The following is a 23,334-nucleotide window of genomic DNA, read 5'->3' on the forward strand; positions in this document are numbered from 1 at the left end:
ATGTGTTCCTAATGTTTTGGGTTAACGTAGATCTTGTATTATTTTTGGTGTTTTATGTTGTGTTTTAGAATTTTACAGGTGTCATGTAGTCCTAATGTTGGTGGTTAACGTAGGGTCTTGTATTATTTTGGTGTGTTGTGTTGTGTTTTTAGAATTTTGTAGGTTTCATGTGGTCCTAATGTTTTGGGTTAACGTAGGGTCTTGTATTATTTTTGGTGTTTTTGTGTTGTGTTTTTAGAATTTTGTAGGTTTCATGTGGTCCTAATGTTTTGGGTTAACGTAGATCTTGTATTATTTTCGGTGTTTTGTGTTGTGTTTTTGTGAATCTTGTAGTTTTCATGTTTGTCCTAATGTTTTGGTCACCGTAGGACTTGTATTATTTTGGTGTTTTGTGTTGTGTTTTCAGAATTTTGTATGTTTTCATGTGGTCCTAATATTGGTGGTTAACGTAGGGTCTTGTATTATTTTGGTGTTTTATGTTGTGTTTTCAGAATTTTGTAGGTTTCATGTGATATTTTTCAAATTAATATTTCATATTTTCAAAATTATTTTTTCAAAATTAATATTTCATATTTTCAAAATTCATATTTCATATTTTCAAAATTCATATTTCATATTTTCAAAATTCATATTTTCAAAATTCATAATTCATATTTTCAAAATTCATATTTCATATTTTCAAATTTCATATTTTCAAATTTCATATTTTCATATTTCATATTTTTAAAATTAATATTTCATATTTCCAAAATTATTTTTTTTCAAAATTCATATTTTCAAAATTCATATTTCATATTTTCAAATTTCATATTTTCAAAATTAATATTTCATATTTTTAAAATTAATATTTCATATTTTCAAAATTATTTCAAAATTTCACAATTATTTTTTTCAAAATTCATATTTTCAAATTTCATATTTCATATTTTCAAAATTATTTTTTTCAAAATGTCATAATTCGTCCTAATGTTTTGGGTTAACGTAGATCTTGTATTATTTTTTGGTGTTTTGTGTTGTGTTTTTAGAATTTTGTATGTTTCATGTTTTTTTTTTTCCTAATGTTGGTGGTTAACGTAGGGTCTTGTATTATTTTTGGTGTTTTGTGTTGTGTTTTTAGAATTTTACAGGTTTCATGTGTACTAATGTTGGTGGTTAACGTAGGGTCTTGTATTATTTATTGTGTTTTGTGTTGTGTTTTTGTGAATCTTGTAGTTTTCATGTTTGTCCTAATGTTTTGGTCACCGTAGGACTTGTATTATTTTGGTGTTTTGTGTTGTGTTTTCAGAATTTTGTATGTTTCATGTGGTCCTAATATTGGTGGTTAACGTAGGGTCTTGTATTATTTTGGTGTTTTATGTTGTGTTTTCAGAATTTTGTAGGTTTCATGTGGTCCTAATAGTGGTGGTTAACGTAGGGTCTTGTATTATTTTGGTGTTTTGTGTTGTGTTTTTAGAATTTTGTAGGTTTCATGCGTTCCTAATGTTTTGGGTTAACGTAGATCTTGTATTATTTTTGGTGTTTTGTGTTGTGTTTTAGAATTTTACAGGTTTCATGTGGTCCTAATGTTGGTGGTTAACGTAGGGTCTTGTATTATTTTGGTGTGTTGTGTTGTGTTTTTAGAATTTTGTAGGTTTCATGTGTTCTAATGTTGGTGGTTAACGTAGGGTCTTGTATTATTTTGGTGTTTTATGTTGTGTTTTCAGAATTTTGTAGGGTTCATGTGGTCCTAATAGTGGTGATTAACGTAGGGTCTTGTATTATTTTGGTGTTTTGTGTTTGTGTTTTTAGAATTTTGTAGGTTTCATGTGGTCCTAATGTTTTGGGTTAACGTAGGGTCTTGTATTATTTTTTGTGTTTTTGTGTTTTTAGAATTTTGTATGGTCTTGTATTATTTTTGGTGTTTTTGTGTTTTTAGAATTTTGTAGGTTTCATGTGGTCCTAATGTTTTGGGTTAACGTAGATCTTGTATTATTTTCGGTGTTTTGTGTTGTGTTTTTAGAATTTTGTAGGTTTCATGTTTTTTTTTTTTCCTAATGTTTGTGGTTAACGTAAGGTCTTGTATTATTTTTGGTGTTTTGTGTTGTGTTTTTAGAATTTTGTAGGTTTCATGTGGTCCTAATGTTTTTGGTTAACGTAGATCTTGTATTATTTTTGGTGTTTTGTGTTGTGTTTTTAGAATTTTGTAGGTTTCATGTTTTTTTTTTTTTCCTAATGTTGGTGGTTAACGTAGGGTCTTGTATTATTTTGGTGTTTTGTGTTGTGTTTTTAGAATTTTACAGGTTTCATGTGTACTAATGTTGGTGGTTAACGTAGGGTCTTGTATTATTTTGGTGTTTTATGTTGTGTTTTCAGAATTTTGTAGGTTTCATGTGGTCCTAATAGTGGTGGTTAACGTAGGGTCTTGTATTATTTTGGTGTTTTGTGTTGTGTTTTAGAATTTTGTAGGTTTCATGTGTTCCTAATGTTTGGTGTTAACGTAGGGTCTTGTATTATTTTCGGTGTTTTGTGTTGTGTTTTAGAATTTTGGAGGTTTCATGTAGTCCTAATGTTTGGTGTTAACGTAGGGTCTTGTATTATTTTTAGTGTTTTGTGTTGTGTTTTGTGAGTTTTACAGGATTCATGGTTTCCTAAGGTTTTTGTGGTTAACGTAGGTTCTTGTATTATTTTGGTGTTTTGTGTTGTGTTTTTAGAATTTTACAGGATTCATGTTTTTCCTAATGTTTTGGGTTAACGTAGGTCTTGTATTATTTTTGGTGTTTTGTGTTGTATTTTAGAATTTTACAGGCTTCATGTTGGCCTAATGTTTTGTGGTTAGCGTAGGGTCTTGTATTATTTTTGGTGGGTTGTGTGGTGTTTTTGTGAATTTACAGGCTTCATGTTGTCCTAATGTTTTTTGTATAACGTATGTCTTGTATTATTTTGGGGGTATGAGAGAGAATATTATATTATTACAGTGTTGTAATAATATAATATTCTCTCTCATACCCCCAAAATAATACAAGACATACGTTATACAAAAAACATTAGGACAACATGAAGCCTGTAAATTCACAAAAACACCACACAACCCACCAAAAATAATACAAGACCCTACGCTAACCACAAAACATTAGGCCAACATGAAGCCTGTAAAATTCTAAAATACAACACAAAACACCAAAAATAATACAAGACCTACGTTAACCCAAAACATTAGGAAAAACATGAATCCTGTAAAATTCTAAAAACACAACACAAAACACCAAAATAATACAAGAACCTACGTTAACCACAAAAACCTTAGGAAACCATGAATCCTGTAAAACTCACAAAACACAACACAAAACACTAAAAATAATACAAGACCCTACGTTAACACCAAACATTAGGACTACATGAAACCTCCAAAATTCTAAAACACAACACAAAACACCGAAAATAATACAAGACCCTACGTTAACACCAAACATTAGGAACACATGAAACCTACAAAATTCTAAAACACAACACAAAACACCAAAATAATACAAGACCCTACGTTAACCACCACTATTAGGACCACATGAAACCTACAAAATTCTGAAAACACAACATAAAACACCAAAATAATACAAGACCCTACGTTAACCACCAACATTAGTACACATGAAACCTGTAAAATTCTAAAAACACAACACAAAACACCAAAATAATACAAGACCCTACGTTAACCACCAACATTAGGAAAAAAAAAAAAACATGAAACCTACAAAATTCTAAAAACACAACACAAAACACCAAAAATAATACAAGATCTACGTTAACCAAAAACATTAGGACCACATGAAACCTACAAAATTCTAAAAACACAACACAAAACACCAAAAATAATACAAGACCTTACGTTAACCACAAACATTAGGAAAAAAAAAAAACATGAAACCTACAAAATTCTAAAAACACAACACAAAACACCGAAAATAATACAAGATCTACGTTAACCCAAAACATTAGGACCACATGAAACCTACAAAATTCTAAAAACACAAAAACACCAAAAATAATACAAGACCATACAAAATTCTAAAAACACAAAAACACAAAAAATAATACAAGACCCTACGTTAACCCAAAACATTAGGACCACATGAAACCTACAAAATTCTAAAAACACAAACACAAAACACCAAAATAATACAAGACCCTACGTTAATCACCACTATTAGGACCACATGAACCCTACAAAATTCTGAAAACACAACATAAAACACCAAAATAATACAAGACCCTACGTTAACCACCAACATTAGAACACATGAAACCTACAAAATTCTAAAAACACAACACAACACACCAAAATAATACAAGACCCTACGTTAACCACCAACATTAGGACCACATGAAACCTGTAAAATTCTAAAACACAACACAAAACACCAAAAATAATACAAGATCTACGTTAACCCAAAACATTAGGAACGCATGAAACCTACAAAATTCTAAAAACACAACACAAAACACCAAAATAATACAAGACCCTACGTTAACCACCACTATTAGGACCACATGAAACCTACAAAATTCTGAAAACACAACATAAAACACCAAAATAATACAAGACCCTACGTTAACCACCAATATTAGGACCACATGAAACATACAAAATTCTGAAAACACAACACAAAACACCAAAATAATACAAGTCCTACGGTGACCAAAACATTAGGACAAACATGAAAACTACAAGATTCACAAAAACACAACACAAAACACCATAAATAATACAAGACCCTACGTTAACCACCAACATTAGTACACATGAAACCTGTAAAATTCTAAAAACACAACACAAAACACCAAAAATAATACAAGACCCTACGTTAACCACCAACATTAGGAAAAAAAAAAACATGAAACATACAAAATTCTAAAAACACAACACAAAACACCAAAAAATAATACAAGATCTACGTTAACCCAAAACATTAGGACGAATTATGACATTTTGAAAAAAATAATTTTGAAAATATGAAATATGAAATTTGAAAATATGAATTTTGAAAAAAATAATTGTGAAATTTTGAAATAATTTTGAAAATATGAAATATTAATTTTAAAAATATGAAATATTAATTTTGAAAATATGAAATTTGAAAATATGAAATATGAATTTTGAAAATATGAATTTTGAAAAAAAATAATTTTGGAAATATGAAATATTAATTTTAAAAATATGAAATATGAAAATATGAAATTTGAAAATATGAAATTTGAAAATATGAAATATGAATTTTGAAAATATGAATTATGAATTTTGAAAATATGAATTTTGAAAATATGAAATATGAATTTTGAAAATATGAAATATGAATTTTGAAAATATGAAATATTAATTTTGAAAAAATAATTTTGAAAATATGAAATATTAATTTGAAAAATATCACATGAAACCTACAAAATTCTGAAAACACAACATAAAACACCAAAATAATACAAGACCCTACGTTAACCACCAATATTAGGACCACATGAAAACATACAAAATTCTGAAAACACAACACAAAACACCAAAATAATACAAGTCCTACGGTGACCAAAACATTAGGACAAACATGAAAACTACAAGATTCACAAAAACACAACACAAAACACCGAAAATAATACAAGATCTACGTTAACCCAAAACATTAGGACCACATGAAACCTACAAAATTCTAAAAACACAACACAAAAACACCAAAAATAATACAAGACCCTACGTTAACCCAAAACATTAGGACCACATGAAACCTACAAAATTCTAAAAACACAACACAACACACCAAAATAATACAAGACCCTACGTTAACCACCAACATTAGGACTACATGACACCTGTAAAATTCTAAAACACAACATAAAACACCAAAAATAATACAAGATCTACGTTAACCCAAAACATTAGGAACACATGAAACCTACAAAATTCTAAAAAAACACAACACAAAACACCAAAATAATACAAGACCCTACGTTAACCACCACTATTAGGACCACATGAAACTACAAAATTCTGAAAACACAACACAAAACACCAAAATAATACAAGACCCTACGTTAACCACCAATATTAGGACCACATGAAAACATACAAAATTCTGAAAACACAACACAAAACACCAAAATAATACAAGTCCTACGGTGACCAAAACATTAGGACAAACATGAAAACTACAAGATTCACAAAAACACAACACAAAACACCGAAAATAATACAAGATCTACGTTAACCCAAAACATTAGGACCACATGAAACCTACAAAATTCTAAAAACACAACACAAAAACACCAAAAATAATACAAGACCCTACGTTAACCCAAAACATTAGGACCACATGAAACCTACAAAATTCTAAAAACACAACACAACACACCAAAATAATACAAGACCCTACGTTAACCACCAACATTAGGACTACATGACACCTGTAAAATTCTAAAACACAACATAAAACACCAAAAATAATACAAGATCTACGTTAACCCAAAACATTAGGAACACATGAAACCTACAAAATTCTAAAAAAACACAACACAAAACACCAAAATAATACAAGACCCTACGTTAACCACCACTATTAGGACCACATGAAACTACAAAATTCTGAAAACACAACATAAAACACCAAAATAATACAAGACCCTACGTTAACCACCAACATTAGGACCACATGAAAACCTGTAAAATTCTAAAACACAACACAAAACACCAAAAATAATACAAGATCTACGTTAACCCAAAACATTAGGAACGCATGAAACCTACAAAATTCTAAAAACACAACACAAAACACCAAAATAATACAAGACCCTACGTTAACCACCACTATTAGGACCACATGAAACCTACAAAATTCTGAAAACACAACATAAAACACCAAAATAATACAAGACCCTACGTTAACCACCAACATTAGGACCACATGAAACCTGTAAAATTCTAAAACACAACACAAAACACCAAAAATAATACAAGATCTACGTTAACCCAAAACATTAGGAACGCATGAAACCTACAAAATTCTAAAAACACAACACAAAACACCAAAATAATACAAGACCCTACGTTAACCACCACTATTAGGACCACATGAAACCTACAAAATTCTGAAAACACAACATAAAACACCAAAATAATACAAGACCCTACGTTAACCACCAATATTAGGACCACCTGAAACATACAAAATTCTGAAAACACAACACAAAACACCAAAATAATACAAGTCCTACGGTGACCAAAACATTAGGACAAACATGAAAACTACAAGATTCACAAAAACACAACACAAAACACCATAAATAATACAAGACCCTACGTTAACCACCAACATTAGTACACATGAAACCTGTAAAATTCTAAAAACACAACACAAAAACACCAAAAATAATACAAGACCCTACGTTAACCACCAACATTAGGAAAAAAAAAAACATGAAACCTACAAAATTCTAAAAACACAACACAAAACACCAAAAAATAATACAAGATCTACGTTAACCCCAAAACATTAGGACGAATTATGACATTTTGAAAAAAATAATTTTGAAAATATGAAATATGAAATTTGAAAATATGAATTTTGAAAAAAATAATTTTGAAATTTTGAAATAATTTTGAAAATATGAAATATTAATTTTAAAAATATGAAATATTAATTTTGAAAATATGAAATTTGGAAATATGAATTTTGAAAATATGAATTTGAAAAAAATAATTTTGGAAATATGAAATATTAAATTTAAAAATATGAAATATTAATTTTGAAAATATGAAATTTGAAAATATGAAATATTAATTTTGAAAAAATAATTTTGAAAATATGAAATATTAATTTTAAAAATATCACATGAAACCTACAAAATTCTGAAAACACAACATAAAACACCAAATTAATACAAGACCCTACGTTAACCACCAATATTAGGACCACATGAAAACATACAAAATTCTGAAAACACAACACAAAACACCAAAATAATACAAGTCCTACGGTGACCAAAACATTAGGACAAACATGAAAACTACAAGATTCACAAAAACACAACACAAAACACCATAAATAATACAAGACCCTACGTTAACCACCAACATTAGGAAAAAACATGAAACCTACAAAATTCTGAAAACACAACATAAAACACCAAAATAATACAAGACCCTACGTTAACCCCCAATATTAGGACCACATGAACCATACAAAATTCTGAAAACACAACACAAAACACCAAAATAATACAAGTCCTACGGTGACCAAAACATTAGGACTACATGAATCCTGTATAATTCGCAAAACACAACACAAAACACCAAAATAATACAAGACCTACGTTAACCCAAAACATAGGACTACCTGAATCCTGCAAAATTCGCAAAACACAACACAAAACACCAAAATAATACAAGACCCTACGTTAACCACCAATATTAGGACCACACTTACCTTCTCCAGTCACAAAGCAAAAACACGAACCATTAAAATCACATCAGGGCATAGTTGGTACTGCAGTGTAATTATATATATAGAAATTGACCACTAGGGGGGTATCCTTGACTTACCCAATAAATAAACAAAGTCAGATGCATTCATTCTGATACCACAAACATTGTCTAATATAACCTAGACTACACTACACCTACTGTACCTCCCATTACACTGACGTATATATGCACATGGAAAATGTAATGCTGGAGTTAAACATAACAAAAACCATGTGTTTTCCCTGTCAACTATCAGCTGTTGTCAGCTGTCAGCTGTCATCTGTCACCTGTCAACTGTCACCTGTCACCTGTCACCTGCCACTTTCAATGATACCCCTGGCCCACACACACATCATGCATACAAGTCACATCAAAGATAAGGACCCCCACCCCTGGTGTTAATCTAATTAACACCTGCAAAGCACAAAACTACAGCTGCCAGTTCAAACGGTTTTCTCAATATACACATTTCGAAAGATCAGAGCTCATCCTCCCCTTTCTATTTACTTATCACCCCCTTATCACGCTTCAAACCTGGGCTTTGGAATCTGCACCTGGCAGTTTTTTCAGGATGACAGCTGGCACTTTTTGAAAAGGAATTGAGACCCATTGTTCGCTTCTTCACACCTTTGAAAAACGGAGGTGTCGGACCTGCCTAGACTTTCGGCCCCTGCTCTCTCACAGCTGAGACAAGTCACAGGGAGGGGAGGGAGAGATGAGCAGATTCAAAGCACGCACACACACACACATCATGCATGCTGTCATGGACAAATGCGAGATTAGCTTTTATTATTTAATAATAACACTATGCTAATTATATTTATGATATATATATACAATATGATTTATGGTTTATGGAATGTATGGAATTCAAGGAATGTAAAGAATTTTTAATTACTATTTTATTACTAATTTGCATAATTGACTCAGTGGCGCCCCCCAGTGGTCAAAAGGTGTAGCGATCACACACCCATATAGACTACTAACATGCTTGAAGCCTTGAACATTTGATATTTAAGGCAGAATATTTCTACAATTGCAACAAACCATCCAGTCATTTTGTTGAAGGGTAAATGTTCAAATCATGAATGTTTAGGATCCAGTGTATAAGACACAGAAACAGGAAGAAAGACAAAGCTATTAAGTGGAGACATTTATGCTCCAACTACTGGCCTAAGCTAAACTGAATATGTAAACCCAGAAACCATCAGCCAAAATCAATACCGTCTTCTCGTTGATCTTGGCTTGAATGCAAGTTAGAGAACCTGCCGTAACCATGGACACACATCTCTGATGCTATAGTTGATTCGAAATGTTTTATCCACAACACCAATAGAGAGAAAACTGTATACATGTAGGGCTAACAGTTAACCACTTAAGCCCTACATGTATACTGAAAATAGTACAATGTAAAGGCTCACAAAACAATGCATAGCAATGTGTTTGAACCCGTACGAAAACAATAAGGGGTCTTTACCCCTCTGGGCCTCACCCCTAATAATAAAACATTAATGAACAACTTTGACAATTTTTGAAAATCTTTGGCCAAGACAGGCACGTCAGGGTTAATGTGGCTAAATATTAGCTGTTTCTTTGAAACTAACCTCCTCTCAGGTCAGCAGAGGCAGCCAAGTAGGCAAAGTTGTCCAGGCTGATGACATCGATGATAGGACTGACGACACGGGTATGGTCCTGGAAGAGAGAACAGAACAGACTGTCACACCTCTCCTGAGCCAATGTACTACACTTCAGCAAACACAGCATATTCCCATGCTGTGCATGTGTGTGTGCGAGTGCACACATGGTGGCATATGTAAGTACAAGTGTGTGTGCAAGGTCTTGTACATGGTCCATGCCTGTGGTTTTGATATCCCCCTCTGGTCATTCATTGGCCAGTGGGGCCATAAAAATTAATTTAATTAATGTACAGTATGTTAATCACATTAACGGTGGTGCACACAGAATAAACAATCCTTAACCCATTCTGACCGGGCATTCTGGTGTTGGCATCATGTTATGCTTTAGCTATTGAAAAATAGCAGATCTACAAGCTCATATCGCGCCACCGAGTTGCGCGATACGAGCTTGTAGGTCTGCTATTTTTGAAAAATCTAAGACACTTTTAGAATCTGATCTCAGGTCAGAATGGGTTAATAATGAAACTGTCAGGATGTAATAGACATTTTTAGAATCTGATCTCAGGTCAGAATGGGTTAAGGGACCTTTAAGTCAAATTTTGTGCAAATTACAAAGTCGCAAAAAGAACAGATCTACAATAAAATAATCACAGTTATTTTTTAAGTGTGGGTGTGCATGTCCACATGAATATGCGTGTCTGAGGGCGGTGGGACCTTTGAAGACATAAGGACAACTAGAGTACACGGTCACTCCCTGTAATCTCAGCAAGGCAGATGGCTTCTTGGTTAGAGTGGGTGACAATATTATCACACGAAAAGATCAAATTACCTACCTAGGTTCCATCCTGGAGGCCAATCTTTCCGGTGATAAGATGGCCACCAACGTAATCAAAAAAGTCAATCAAAGAAAAGATTCCTTTACAGGATCTCCTCACTGGTCAGCAAAAACACCTTGAAGACCTTAACAGGAGCCCTCGTACAAGGTTTCTTTGACTATGCATCCACCTCTTGGTACCACAGCACCTCAAAGGCCCTTAAAACAAGGCTCCAGACCTCCCAAAACAAACTGGTCAGGCTCCTACTTGGCCTCACCCCCCGAACCCACCTCACCCCTGCCCACTTTGACAGGCTGGGATGGCTTAGGGTCGACGACAGAGTACAGCATCTTGCAATGGGTCTGGTCCACAAGATTCGATACACCACCAAGATACCCATGTACCTGTCTAAATACTTCCTTAATGTAAATGAAGTCCACACCCACAACACCAGAGGGAGTGCAACAAACCATGTACAACCCAGATTCGGCACAAACAAGGGACTAAATTCTTTTCGCTCCTATGCCACCAAAATGTGGAACGCCCTACCAACAGTCATTAAGACATGTGAATCCCTTGACTCCTTCAAAACCGCTCTCAAAGGGCACCTACGGATGGCTGCAATTCGAAACTGGCCTCTGTAAAATCTGAATCCCCCCCCCCCCACCCCATTTCCCCTCTCTGTATATGTATCTTTTCCCTTTTTGCTTCCTATATGATGAATTCCTGTTCTGTTCTTTAGCTACATAGAAGTGTCTATTTGTATGTCTCTAAATGTTTTGATGAATTGAACAATGTGGACCCTGTTGTAAACAAGTGTAATGCTTAATTGGGTCGTCCACTCACAGTTAACAGTCTTTGTATTGAGTTTGTGCTTAAAATGTACTGTAAATTCTACAAACTGTTAATAAATATTTCAATCAATCAATCTGAATTAGGTTTCTGTTGCGCTCATTGGTCCTCATTCACAAAGGAGAAATACGCGACAGTGTAACTGATGCGTAAACAGATGCGTATTGATATCGTATTAATCTGTCCGATCAAGCTACGTTGAGAGGACATGTTATTCAGAGAAGCTGGTGTAATCACTTAATTTGTGCGGATCGCCGAGTGTATCCTTTCCGCATTTTTATATACAATTATAAACTAAACTAAACTGCGAGAGCCGATCTACAAGCTCTCAACGCGTTGCACTTCGAGTAGAAGTCTGCCGAGTGAGCAGCCCCAATCGCGCATGATAGAAATATCCTAATAAATTAATAAAAAGGTGTCATGCTTGCGGGGGCAGTTTCTGTATAGGCCCATAGGTTAACTTGACCAATATGCCTCTAGAAGCGCATACAAGTGATACTCTGCTTTTATATATATATCATTTTTTTGTGCTGACCAATGTTGGGGACACATGCCTACATATTTTATCTGAGATTTGGGAACTATTTATTGATTCAGCATGAAGACTAAAGCCTTCTGAATAAATTTGCCTTCTACACTACCTTGAGAGGTGGCGGAGCAATTTGCACACAGATGGCCATGAATTCCCACGTAACGTGGGAATCCTCGTAAATGCCTGTCCGCTCACGCACCGCTCACGTAACGTCACTTTATGAGCGTAAACGCTGTTGTGAATGAGGACCATTGTGAGCTCCTCTACGTGTCAGATAAATTGCAGCAGTACATTTGTAATGGTGAAAGTAAATGTAAATGAGTGTGTGTGATTTGAGAAATCGACAGTAAGACAGGCCTGTGAAGAGTTACACGTTACCTTCAGTGAGAGAAGTAGCATGAACTCAAAAGTAAACAGTGGACTGGACACTGTTGACATTAGTGTGTGTGTGTGTGTGTGTGTGTGTGTGTGTGTGTGTGTGTGTGTGTGTCTGAGATTGTGTGTCTGAGATTGTGTGTGTTTGTGTTCACTGTGCCAACACTGTTGTTAATGTTGCATGTGTGTGCATGCTTCTGTCTGTTTATATTTGGGTGCACATCAGTGCATATGTGTGTATGTGTGTGTGTGTGTGTGTGTGTGTGTGTGTGTGTGTGTGTGTGTGTGTGTGTGTGTGCGCACGCACGCGCACGTGCATATGTGCGCGTGTGTGTGTGCATGGACGTACGTGCGTGTGCTTGTGCCGTCAATCAGCGTGACATCAGGCACAATTCCAACATCTGCTTCTAATCTAATTCTATACTTTCAGTCTCTTTACTCTGTAAGTGAACCCACAGTGACCTTTATGCTCATTGTAGCATATCGCACCATGGGGACAGTGTGACACACCATTCTGCCAGAGAACGCACTCAAAAGTGCTGTTCTCCACAGCTTTAAGCAATACTGGTTTTATTAGCCTTGTAACGAGCCGCTGTGATCTACCAGTGCATGTAGTGAACGCAGCACTTTTTATACAGATGTAGTGTTGGTCGTATAATGTCTCAATCTGTCAGCGTTATGATCTCTGACTTTCTCCTGTTCTGTTTCTCGGATGGGATAGAATCGGATAGAAAAATAATAGAAAACCTCATTGTCCTCAATGGGACATATTGCTTTCTCTGCACTGTAAATATCTCCAGTCCCTAAATGCTATTCATCTGTGGAGCAGTTTGTTCATGCTTTCCAGCCAACATCACATAATCACAAATGTCATGCTACTGTAAATGTCTCTGTGTAAGAGCCGGACAGAGGAGACAGTGTCCGTCTGTCCAACCGGGGTTACAGGTCACCAGACAGACAGCCCACTCACTTTGCTGTTTGTAGCCATGCACATTACAGTTCCATACTTCATGTGGCTATTGTTGCCTTTTGTTTAGTCTACATCAGTTAGAGAGAGAGAGAGAGAGAAAGAGAGAGAGAGAGAGAGAGAGAGAGAGAGAGAGAGAGAGAGAGAGAGAGAGAGAGAGAGAGAGAGAGAGAGAGAGAGAGAGAGAGAGAGAGAGAGAGAGCAAGAAAGGATATAAACCTATAACACTGTGATCATTATTTTATCACAATATTAATATTATTGTTTGTCATAAATTGTCAATATCCAAAGAGCCAACAGCACACACTGACTGGGAGTTTTAATAGTGTGGAGCTATTTATTGCATACAAATTAATTAAAGATTCTTTTCATTTACTGCCTTGAGGTCATTATAAGCTCATTTGCACAAGTTGATTTATAGTAGCTGTGCTCATCATTGATCAGTTTGTCAGGGCCAATTCTGACCAGCACTCCTGGACAAAGACAGTACTCCTCTACTACCAGACGCTGTATGAATGGGCTCTGATGTCTGATTAGTGAGTGTAGAGACAGGAGTAGCCTGTCTGTGGAGATGGTAAATGATCACTGAGCCTGACGCTCTCATGACTGACTGTGATGCAGTATGGATGAGCCTCCACAGCTGAGAGTGTAGAGTCCTCTGAATAAAATATGTCTGTTAAATGAGAGAGAGTTGTTTTGTATGGTAACGTCTGTCGTCTGGATAAAAACTGGTTCGGGGGATGGGGACGGGATTGTGTGGTAGATAGAACCGGTGAATCAAAAGGGATTCAAGGTATGGTTGAAATATGCATGTTTTTGTATGAGAATGAGAGACATAGGGGAGATTATATGGTAGAGAATTGAATAAAGATAGACATATTAGAGATTATATGGTAGAGAATTCTGAGAATGTATTTTGCTATGATGGTGTCTGTCTTTCTGAATATTGTTTTGTTTTGTGTACAAGTGTCTTTTTATTATTATTATTGTCTTTTTACTATTATTTTATAGTTACTTTGGTTGCAAAATGTGTCTTGACAGATTAAGTTAATTTATCCTTCTATAAATTTGACAATGGGTATACACCGGTACTCTTACTGTATGTACAGTGTGGCATGCATTCCCAATGGGTATACACCGGTACTTTTACTGTATGTACAGTGTGGCATGCATTCCCAATGGGCATCATTGCCAATGTACATCAGCCAAGTTTATGAACAATTTACAATTTAGACATTTAGCAGAAAATCCAGGGTGTTCAAACCAAAGTCAACGAATAAAACTGAAGACAGCAGAGCTTCATCTAAAATAGGAGAGTGTGGAAAGGGGAGGAAGAGGAAGAGGAAGAGGAAGAGGAAGAAGAAGAAGAAGAAGAAGAAGAAGAAGAAGAAGTGTGGATGATTCATTAAAGTGTTCCTGGAAAATGAGGGAGAGTCGGGATTTTTGTGGGGATTATTGTGGGGAGATACATGAGCAAGAGGGTGGGAAAAGTGATTATGAAGAAAAATGTTTCTAGTGGCTTCAGAGAGTTGAGGTATTTGGTGTGATTGTGTGTGTGTTGGGGGGGGGGGGGGAACAGCTGTGTTGCATACACCCCAGTTCCTGCATTGGGTTCTCAGAGAATAGACTATTACTCATTAGTGAGAGTTGAAGGTCTGTTGCCATAACAAGAAATCACTCCATTAAACTAATACCAGACACACTTTCCTCATTGTACACTACACAGTAAAATCCAGTGTTAATTGAACTCCTATTTACACCCTATATAGATTATCTATATCACAAGGTGGCGTATGTGAATGGCACAAATCCCTGGGGGGTGTCTTCAACTAATCTGTGAAAACTACACATAAATCCCACTGCTGAGTGATCTATTAGATCACTATTATTATCTGTGCAGTGTGCGTGCATGTGTGCGTGAGTGCGTGCGTGTGTGTGTAGTGGTGTGTGTGTGTGTGTGTGTGTGTGTGTGTGGGGGGGGGGGTGATGTGGTGTGTGTATACTGTGTGTATGTATGTGTGTGTGTGTGTGTGTGTGTGTGTGTGTGTGTGTGTCTGCATGCGTACGCACACACACACACACACATTTTTTACTTCCAAGAGTTCATGTATTATGTGTCTAATTGGAGAGTGTGAATGACGGGTGGTGGTTGGCGGTCTGTACCTCTTTGACTCTCTGGATCATGGGCTGCAGCCAATCAGTGTTGACCTCACAATGACTGTCTAAGAAGGTCAAGATGGCCGCTGAGGCAGTGTTGGCTCCCCGCACCCTTGACCGAATAAGACCTGTGGGGACATCGATAGTGGCATTATAAATGGAACGAATTCAGCATGGTCATCCAGTTGTCCAGCTGGCACAAGCCAAAGTAAATTCCCCAAAAATCCTCATATTGGCGGGTGGAAACCTTGTATGTCCAAAAGTGTTACTTAACAGAGAATAGAAAAAATAACCTGTGTTCCAATGGAAACATCCACCACAAAATAGCCACCCCCAAATAGCAGATCTACAAGCTCACAATGCGTTGCATCATGAAGCATTGTCATTGCTTGTACATTGGCTATTTTTGCTATTTTTATATGATACTGTAGTATAGAGATAAATGTTTTCTGCCTGAAAGTAACGATACTTCGCAGAGATACAATAACAACAACATGACAGACTGTGAGGTACTTTAGCATTCACTATTAAAGTTGAGAGTTAGAAAACTTTAGCATAGAAAGTTGCAAAATTAGTCCCGTTTGAAAAGCATTTGACAGCTCCTTTTACGACAAGGCCATTCTGACTAGTCATCCTATACAGAGACAGAACTATTAGAAAATAAATTACTACTATAAAATACAATTACATTTAGGTCACCATGAAACATTCACTTGCTAAAGTTATATTTTTTAAGATGGAGTCACCTGTTTTTTTAAGCATTGTATTTCACCATTTGAAAATTCCCCAATATGATTGACAGAACTAAATTGAAACATTCTGTTAACTCAGTCCTTTGGTTGACAAAAGGAAAACACTCACAGTTTGAGATTTTCATAGTGAATTTCTGGCAATGTTTATTAATTTCCAAACTGATAGTGCTGGAACAATGATGGGGTTTCTTGATAGGTTTGTTTATAATTTAACTAGCTGTATTATAGGGAGGCTTTACTTCCCTCCAGCTTTATCCAAACTAATTTAATTAAAAAGATAGATTCCATCATCTCAAGAGTTTTCTTTCAAAAGAAAAGGAACCCACAATTTAAAAAAGACTAACTTAAACTCATGATGGATAAGATAAGACACTAAAGTACATTTAATGATTGGAGGTACCTTAGCCTTAAATAAGGTATATACAAAAATGCATCGTGTCCATCTTAAAGTTTAATTCCAGATTGGCATACAGCATACACTGCAAGGAAAATAAGCTATGTTTAATTTGAGAAAATGACAGCAGAGAATTATAACTAAGAAAAGCAAACATTCTTGTTTTTAAAGTAAATAGCACTTGGAATACTTCCTCAGTTTGATGGAACACAGGACACAGACTTGTTTATATCTCAACTCCAGCTTTATCTTCCACATGCTATAGTCTATAGTCCACTTCTAGCCTTCTTGAAGTCGATGAAGCACAACACTGCCATTTGTTGTTGTTCCTCTTCAGTCTTCACCTCTTCAATAATCCTCCATAATAAGGAAAGGATGTTTGAATGTTTGTATTGGATGTTTGTATATGGTAACTTTAGTCCTCAATGTTTTTCATTAGTGAAGTAGATATCCAATATAAGATATTAACAGATATAACAAGTAGTTGTTTTCAAAAGGAGGGTACTGTCACCAACAATAGCACACAGCAGGCAAAGAGGAAAAATAAAGACTTAACACACCCAAAATGTAACACACCTATACGATTGAACACATCTAACATTTAACACACTTAGATTTAGCAAGACTTACAACACACCTAACGATTTAAAGTTTGACCTTGATTTGCAAGGATGTCTAAGCCTTGTCGTCAAACCCACGGCATGTCCTATTACCTCACTACTTGATAACCACTGGCCTAGTACAAGTAAGACGCGCAAACGCGGGAAGCGAACGAAGCTCGTGTGTGTGTGTGGTTGTTTGTGTGTGTGTGTGTGTGTGTGTGTGTGTGTGTGCGCTACAGCTGCGCCCTGTGTGTGTGTGTGTGTGTGTGTGTGTGTGCTACAGCTGCGCCCTCTGGTGGCGGGCGGGTGGTGTCACAGCGGGACAGACAGACAGACAGACACACACACAGACAGACATGATCTGCAGGGTCTCATAGTTAGTGCTCATTGCGTTCGCAATGAACTTGTTTATACTCTGTCAGCCTATGGTTTAGATGGGAAAACAGCCTGTAGGCAAACAAGGAGAGCAGCACATAGAAGTCAGGCACCCTGGTCCCTGAGAGAGATACTCTTCTGGCACATACCGTATATCAGTACGTCTTTATTCCAATCTTTCTTTACTGTGTAACTCAGGTTGGTTACATATTCTGATGTATTAATTCATTTTGATGGTAAATAATAAGTAAATCCTTACTGATTGCTAAGAAAATGATAACAGTAAATTGGAAGGAAATAAAGCCACCTACCCAATGGAAGCAGAGACTGAAGCAGGTTTATATAATGGTTTATATAATGGAAGAAATGACCGCAAGGTTACAATTAAAAATGGACAGTTTCTTAGATGGACTTCTGTGATATTGTATTTGGGTGTTTCAATATATGTGTAGAGGTTGTTGGGTCTGTAAAAATGTCATGTAGTGGTTGTGTCTGGAAAAAAAAAATGCTTTTATATAACTGAAGTGTATTGTGATTCATGTCTCCAGCTCTTCTCCTGCCTAACTCAACTTGGAAAATAATGCTGTATTATAGTAGTTATGTCAAGCTGTTTTTCTGTTAGTAAACACAGTAGAAATAGTCAAACGCAGTAGAGTCATCACATGGAAAGATTCATAATGGACCATTGCCAAGACTGTAATGTTACTGGTTACAGAAAAAAAGAAAAAAAACATCTGACTTGTCATCTAGTCCCTGCGACAGAGGAAGATTGATGATACAGCTTCACTGCAAAAACACATTTAAATGGCATTTAATCACTTCATTTAGCCAAAATATACAGTAGGCCTACTCATATACACATTATACTATGGCCACAGAAAATACTAATTTGTGATAGGCTGCCACATATCCCTTAATAATGGAAATTGAGACAGCTTAAATCAATGATCCTAATATTATCAAACTGCATGTAACCATAACAACACCAGGAAGCAAAATGTAGCAGCTGTTTTGGATAGAAAGTGGTAAAAATATAAGCATCTCTTTTTTCGACAAACGTTTTTGTGCCAAGGACCCCCAAATGTATGTTCATATAAAATGTTCCAAAATAGCAGATGTACAAGCTTGAAGCGTGGCACTGTGAGCTTGAATATCTGCTATGAATTGAATGGCCATCGTATTAAATATGGATAAAGGGGTTCGATATTGTATGTATATTAATACATTTATCTGGGGACTAGCAGACACCAACTTGGGGCTCCTGGAACTCTGCCCTCCACACCCTCCTATCCATCAACAGCATCCGAAGCTCTGCAGTGTTGCTAGCTCCGCTGTGACATTGCAGTGTGTTTCCCTCCAAGCTGTGCCTTGGGTTGGCTCCCGCAATGTCAGTTCGCTTGCCATCAGTTCCGGGTGCATGACACAGCGCCCTGCCAGCCTCATCCTCCTCTCCCTGACCTTGTCCCTAGCCCCTAGAAGTCCACATTTCTGATTGGGTTCCCCCATCCCCATGTAACATCAAATGCCATTCGTAATGTAAGTGTTCAGGGCCTTTTCCTGCTGTATTGTGATTGTCCATGTCATTGTCTCAGCCTCATATAGCAGTACGGATTCTCCTAGCCACCTCTTGAGGTCATTTCCCATCTCGGATTTAAACACTCTCCTTATCCAGGCATGTGCCCTCCAGACCTTCAGATCCTGTTCCATAGAGTCCTGAGCCAAGCCTCCAGGGATGCTCTCCAACGTTGGAAGCGCTCGGCCCTACTGGTCAGAGCTGCGACTGCAGACCGTGGATTTATGACGAGGACACCCAGTACAGCTGGGGTTTCACATTGAGCACTCGTTTGCACTTCCACATTTTGGGCAGCACATTTTGGTGCCCAAATCGTTCTTCTGGGTGCTTCAAAACGCCACTGAGAAACTTCCATCGAAATGAATAGCGGGGGGGGGGGGGGGGGGGAATTAAAAAACTTCAGTGCACTGTGCCTACACATGTTGCGCCCGCAGCTCGCAACATGTGTAGGCACAATGCAAGGAATAAATGCATTCGCCATGTATCCGAAGGAAGTCTGATCAAATCATTTTTTGATTTCTCCAGTTATATCCTGAGTTTAAGTTTTGTTGTGTTCAAGATCTGATTTTAGGCATGTTTAAGCCTCCAGGAAAATCCGTGTTGAGGTTCTTAATCCACTGTTTTTCATTAAAACGTCTTTGTCCTACTGTCCAGTTGGGATTGTGTTGAAGTCCAGCGCATTTTGGAGCTTCAATGCCATGAGCCATGAAATGTTGCACAAACCTTGTGGTTGTCTTTTTTCCATTGTTAATATTGTATCGGTGTTGTCCCAGCCTTGTACCTATTGTTTTACCCGTTTCTCCGACATATTGTAAACCACATTTTCACATGTGATTCAGTAAATGCAGTTGCTGGTTCTGGCTGTTATTTGTTGTTTAATCTCTAACACGCGTTTTGTAGTTCTATTTTTGACTAATTGTTTGGGTTTGAAGTATTCTGGTCCCTGGCGTGCTGGTGTGTTGATTTCTTTTAGCTTGCTGTGTACTAGATAATCTTTAAGGTTTTTGTTTTTTCTGTAGGCCGATATAATTTTATAATCTTTTAGAAGATCATCCGTTCGGTTCTCAAATTTCCTTTTTATTCTGTTGTTGGCTAGTGTGCTCTGTGTTGAATAACTGGTTATCAGGGCCAATTTAGGGCCTGGATCCCGCACTCTTGCAGCTGGGGTTTCACATTGAGCACTCGTTTGCACTTCCACATTTTGGGCAGCACATTTTGGTGCGCAAATCGTTCTTCTGGAGCACCATTCCGCTGGCAGTAGCAATGGTTCTTTCCTCCGTGTTGAATGTCATTACTTTTGTTTAATTGCATTTCAATAAAACAACATTTGGTTGACACAAGTATCATCTACGACTTGTTACTGATTATGGGGAATTTTATATTATTGTAATCCATTAAATATTTGCTGCAATGGATGGATGAATCTGAATGAGCGAATGGAATCACGCACATTGAACGGCACAAATAAAATAACTTCTTTGAATAGACAATTATATAAACGCAATGGACACAAGGAATTGACACTTGTATAATGTTGATTATAGTAAAATTACAATCACAGAGATTTGTGGATAATTAAGACAGAACGAGACCTCTGAGCTGTGAATGTTTTGCAACATTGTACGCAGAGGCAGCTCCAACTTCTTCTATCAAATGGAATTCACATTGCGGGTGGTTTGAGGAGGCACTTTCCGCTGCCCTAAACCTGTGTGCAAGATAGCAATTTCAAGGAAAGCGCATCAACACGCCCTCGAAAACACCTCCACCCGCAAATGTAGGAGTCGGCAAAATGTATAGTGGGTTGCGTGGCAGCAAGATACCGTTTGCGTTTACGGATAGTGGAAGATGCTAAATGCGTAATTCACAGATTGTGGTTAATGCTGGCGGGTATAAAGTCATGGCATACGATAGAGCCAAGTGTCTCCTCTCTGCCACTGATTGCGAGTCTCAGGACATGCGGTCCATCTTTCCGCTTATACCCCTTCCTCACAACCTGTCCTTTCCTATCATGGTATCAGTGACATTGTTATTAGTTTGTTTGTTGTAAGTGAACAGTGTGTGTCTTCTGGGCAGAGATGTGTTGAAGTCGTCCAGAATGGATAGCCAATAATTTATGTGGCTGGACAGTTTCAATTGTCTGCACGAGCTAGCTGTGGAACTGTGCTTTGTTGTGCATTATTCAGTTGGGATGTACGCTATGATGACTGTGAGGACAGGATTTCCCTGGAATGATGATGTGATGATTCACTTTGATAAGAGTTCAAATCAATGGCTTCAATAGCTTCTGTGCCTCTCTTCCAGCAAGGATACCGACACTGCTATTCGCTGGTATTTAAGATTCCAAGCTAGCTCCTCAGATTTCACCCCCTGTTACAAACCCTGCTTGCTGCTTCTGGAAGCTGATAGAGTCTGGATGTTGAATGTGACAAGTCTCAGAGACCGCTTACGGCCGCTTGCATTCGACACCCATTAGCCGCACCCTACCCTGGTGGTGGGCTTAAGGGTGCATTATCATCTGGCCTGTCTGGCAGACGCGCACGGGTACCCGACACTGCATTGCTCCTGGGTACTCCCGATTTGTGTAGTTTCCATTCAAGGCTAAATACAGACGAGGGTCGCCAGTTCTCTTGCTCAAGACAGGACCGGTGCCATAATGCATGACGAGGTATCCCGAAATTGGAAAATAATGGACTTGGGCGGAGGGGGAACTCCATGACACAATGGGAACTTCACTCCGCTTTGTATTGTGAAGGCCTTAACCTCTGCCTCGCTTTTTCACTTACAACCATCACCTGATAATTTATACAAACGGAAAACATGTGGAAGCTATCTGTTTGCGTATGAGTGCTTTTGAGTCCATTAGTGAGACTGTATGTGTAGGTATTGTGAGTGTGTGTGTGTGTGTGTGTGTGTGTGTGTGTGTGTGTGTGTGTGTGTGTGTGTGTGTGTGTGTGTGTGTGTGTCTGTGTGTGCATGCCATGCCAAATTAACCATACTTATTAGACCAAAGACTCTCTGGTCTGTCTGGTCTCTGTTCAATCTTCTTCTTCTTCTTTTCCTCTCGGCTTTTCCCTTCAGGGGTTGCCACAGCAAATCATCGGTCTCATGTCTGGTCTCTGTTCAATACAGTGGCCATTTTGCCCTTACACTTTATACTGAGGGTCATGGGGTTTCCCACCCCCTGGGTATGAAGTACACTTCATACTGAGGGCCATGGGGTTTCCCACCCTCTGGGTATGAAGTACACTTCATACTGAGGGCCATGGGGTTTCCCACCCTCTGGGTATGAAGTACACTTCATACTGAGGGCCATGGGGTTTCCCACCCTCTGGGTATGAAGTACACTTTATACTGAGGGCCATGGGGTTTCCCACCCTCTGGGTATGAAGTACACTTTATACTGAGGGCCATGGGGTTTCCCACCCCCTGGGTATGAAGTACACTTCATACTGAGGGCCATGGGGTTTCCCACCCTCTGGGTATGAAGTACACTTTATACTGAGGGCCATGGGGTTTCCCACCCTCTGGGTATGAAGTACACTTCATACTGAGGGTCATGGGGTTTCCCACCCTCTGGGTATGAAGTACACTTCATACTGAGGGCCATGGGGTTTCCCACCCTCTGGGTATGAAGTACACTTCATACTGAGGGTCATGGGGTTTCCCACCCTCTGGGTATGAAGTACACTTCATACTGAGGGCCATGGGGTTTCCCACCCCCTGGTTACACTTTATACTGAGGGCCATGGGGTTTCCCACCCCCTGGTTACACTTCATACTGAGGGTCATGGGGTTTCCCACCCCCTGGGTATGAAGTACACTTC

At 37.5% G+C, this 23,334-nt stretch overlaps 1 protein-coding gene across 1 annotated transcript in view; it reads right to left on the minus strand.

Annotated features, from left to right (window-relative positions):
• The window catches only part of galnt16 (UDP-N-acetyl-alpha-D-galactosamine:polypeptide N-acetylgalactosaminyltransferase 16), a 57,286-nt gene that overhangs the window by 15,490 nt on the left and 18,462 nt on the right, over positions 1-23,334 (minus strand). The window contains exons 6-7 of the mRNA XM_083791353.1: positions 15,821-15,942; positions 10,084-10,171 (exon numbers count right to left, since the gene is read on the minus strand). Of these exons, the coding sequence (XP_083647479.1) occupies positions 10,084-10,171; positions 15,821-15,942 (210 nt within the window). The remainder of the gene's footprint in view (positions 1-10,083; positions 10,172-15,820; positions 15,943-23,334) is intronic.

This window comes from Protomyctophum parallelum (genome assembly GCF_964188405.1).
Source record: "Protomyctophum parallelum genome assembly, chromosome: 20".
In the NCBI taxonomy this organism is placed as follows: Eukaryota; Metazoa; Chordata; class Actinopteri; order Myctophiformes; family Myctophidae; genus Protomyctophum; species Protomyctophum parallelum.